The sequence below is a fragment of the Octopus bimaculoides genome, chromosome 22 (genome assembly GCF_001194135.2).
Source record: "Octopus bimaculoides isolate UCB-OBI-ISO-001 chromosome 22, ASM119413v2, whole genome shotgun sequence".
Taxonomy (NCBI): domain Eukaryota; kingdom Metazoa; phylum Mollusca; class Cephalopoda; order Octopoda; family Octopodidae; genus Octopus; species Octopus bimaculoides.
The window spans coordinates 12,647,920-12,651,033 of record NC_069002.1 but is presented as its reverse complement, the minus strand read 5'-3'; the positions used below and the strand labels follow the sequence as shown (position 1 = coordinate 12,651,033).

The 3,114-nt window shown below is 42.1% G+C and overlaps 1 protein-coding gene across 1 annotated transcript in view; it reads left to right on the top strand.

The window, feature by feature from the left end:
* LOC128250506 (poly [ADP-ribose] polymerase tankyrase-2-like) overlaps positions 1 to 3,114 on the top strand; it is a 50,322-nt gene that overhangs the window by 17,605 nt on the left and 29,603 nt on the right. Inside the window, exon 2 of the mRNA XM_052975648.1 lies at positions 1,317 to 1,541. Coding sequence (XP_052831608.1) covers positions 1,317 to 1,541 — 225 coding nt within the window. The remainder of the gene's footprint in view (positions 1 to 1,316; positions 1,542 to 3,114) is intronic.

The window sequence follows — 3,114 nt, the reverse complement described above, 5'->3', positions numbered from 1 at the left end:
CTTGTGAAATTAACGTGCAAGTGGCTGAGCACTCCACAGACACGTGTACCCTTAACGTAGTTCTCGGGGATATTCAGTGTGACAAGGCTGACCCTTTGAATTACAGGCACAACAGAAACAGGAAGTAAGAGTAAATTGTGGTAGAAGAGTACAGCAGGGTTCGCCACCATCCCCTGCCAGAGCCTCGTGGAGCTTTAGGTGTTTTCACTCAATAAACACTCACAACACCCGGTCTGGGAATCGAAACCGCGATCCTATTACCGCTGCCCTAACCACTGGGCCATTGCACCTCCACGATCATCAATCAGGTATCTTATTACTGACTAGGAATTTCTAAGCTAATGACAACAGCATCTCTTATGATCTAAAAGTGAGGTTGTCATCGTCCTCCTCTTCCTCCTGGACATTACTCTCTTGAGTCCTAGGAATGATGGGACCAGTGACACGGTTTCCATGATGTATAAGGGACTCGGATCACAATGCTTCTCTTGAATGAGATGCCAGGCCACTGCAGGGTTATTCTTTTACAGCTGAGTGGACTGGAGCAATGTGAAATGAAGTGATTTGCTCAAGAACATGATGCCCTGCCTAGTCTAGAAATTGAAACCACTATCTTGTAATCATGCATGTGGTACCCTAATCACTAGGTTATGCACCTTGGCATTGAACAAAGCTATATTTTTTTCTCTTGAGACATAGACTCTCAAGGTTAGTTTACCCAGTTTCCATGGCATATAATCGATTGAAATCACAGCATTTTCCCTGGATGGGACCCCAGTCCATTGCAGGCTTACTTATCTACAGTGTAGTGGTGTGGAACAACATGTTTTGCTCAGGAACCCGGTTCATCACCTGATCCAAGAATCAAAACTACAATCTTACAATCATGAGTGCAACACCCTCAGCTCTGAGCCACACCTTTTACTAAAGATGAGTTTAACAGTCCTAAGAATTATAAATCTTATTATTAACTATTCTTTTCAAATACACCATTTCGAGCGTGGCTATTGCCAGTACCGCCTGACTGGCCTTCGTGCCAGTGGCACTTAAAAGCACCCACTACACTCTCGGAGTGGTTGGCGTTAGGAAGGGCATCCAGCTGTAGAAACTCTGCCAAATCAGATTGGAGCCTGGTGTAGCCACCTGTTCTCACCAGTCCTCAGTCAGATCGTCCAACCCATGCTAGCATGGAAAGCGGACGTTAAACGATGATGATTCTTTTCAGACATTTAATTAGTTATTCGATGTCATTAATTGAAGACTTACCTGGTTTTTAAAAAAAAAAAAATTTTTTTTTTTCTTTTTCTACTCTTTAGGGTTTGGTCGCAAAGATGTTGTGGAATACCTTCTCGAATTCAATTCAAATGTCCATGCGCGTGATGAAGGTGGTCTGATTCCATTGCATAATGCCTGCTCCTTTGGTCATGCGGAAGTAGTGAAGCTCCTACTGCGCCAACAGGCAGATGCCAATGCTCGTGATAACTGGAATTACACTCCCCTACATGAGGCAGCTATCAAAGGGAAAATCGATGTTTGTATAGGTAAGTTGCCAGATTTTTCTCCTCCTCAAAGTGATCAACGCTCTCACTTGCACCTCATAATTCATCTCACTTTGATCTGGCTCTTTCTCTCTTTCCCTCTTTCATTCTTTCTCCCTTTCCCTCTTTTTTCTTTCTATCTTTCCCTCTTTCTTTCTTACTCTCTTTCTTTTTCTTTCCCTCTTTCTTTATCTCTTTCTATCCTTCTTTCCCTCTTTCTTTTTCTTTCCCCCTCTTTTCTTTCTCCCTTTCCCTCTTTTTTCTTTCTCCCTTTCCCTCTTTTTTCTTTCTCCCTTTCCCTCTTTTTTCTTTCTCCCTTTCCCTCTTTTTTCTTTCTTCCTTTCCCTCTGTTCTCTTTCTCTCTCTCTCTTCTCTCTTACCCTCTTTCTTCTTCTCTTCCTCTTCTCTCTCTCCCTCTTCTCCTTTCTTTCTTCTTCTCTCCCTCTTCTTTCTTTCTTTCTTTCTTTACTCCTATCACTGCTTTCCCCTCTCTTCCTTCCTCTCCCTTTTTGCACTTTCTGTGTCTCCCTTTGCTCTTTCTTTCCCTTCAGTCCTCTCTCACTTTCCCTTTTCTCCCACTTTTCTTCAGTCTCTCTCTCTCTCTCTCTCTCTCTCTCTCTCTCTCTCTCTCTCTCTCTCTCTCTCTCTCTCTCTCTCTCTCTCTCTCTCTCTCTCTCTCTCTCTCTCCATCTGTTCTATATTTTACAAGGTAGTTTATCTCTAAACTACCTTGTAAAATAATTTATATTCTGTCACCAACTGCTGACTCTGTGCCAAAAAAAATGTCTTTTAATAGCCCACTCCACCTAGTTGTAAATAGGAACCATGGAGGGTTTGCGACTGCACTCACTTCACCTAGCTGCAGACCAGATAAACTGAAGAGGAAATATATCTGTAACTAGGTGCTGTGAGGTACCATCTATTGTGAGGTATGGATCAGTAAGGTATACAGTTCATCTGGTAGTGATGGTACTGTGAGGTAGTATAGCCAGCTACTGTAGGGACTTTCTGTGAGATAGAGTTCACCTGGTGTAAATAGATATAGAAAGGACATACAAACATTTTAGTGCAGATAGGTACAATGAGGGGTTATTGTGCACCTGGTGCAACCAAGTTGCACCGATAAAGTTTGGATTCTTTACAAAAGGGAGATGAAAATAGTGGGGAAAGAAAAAAATGATAGTTTTGACATGAAAAAAAGAGGTGCAGGGAGAGCTTTTTTTTTTGTTTGTTAATGTTATTGTATCATCATCATCATCATCGTTTAACGTCCGCTTTCCATGCTAGCATGGGTTGGATGATTTGACTGAGGACTGGTGAAACCAGATGGCTTCACCAGGCTCCAATCTGATTTGGCAGAGTTTCTACAGCTGGAGGCCCTTCCTAACGCCAACCACTCAGAGAGTATAGTGGGTGCTTTTACGTAGTATTCTTTTATTCTTTTACTTGTTTGTCATTTGACTGCAGCCATGCTGGAGCACTGACTAAAAAAAAAACAAAAAAGACCAGTCAAGGCAAACAAATTGATCCCAGGACTTCATTTTTAAAACTTGTACTTATTCTTTCAGTCTGTTTT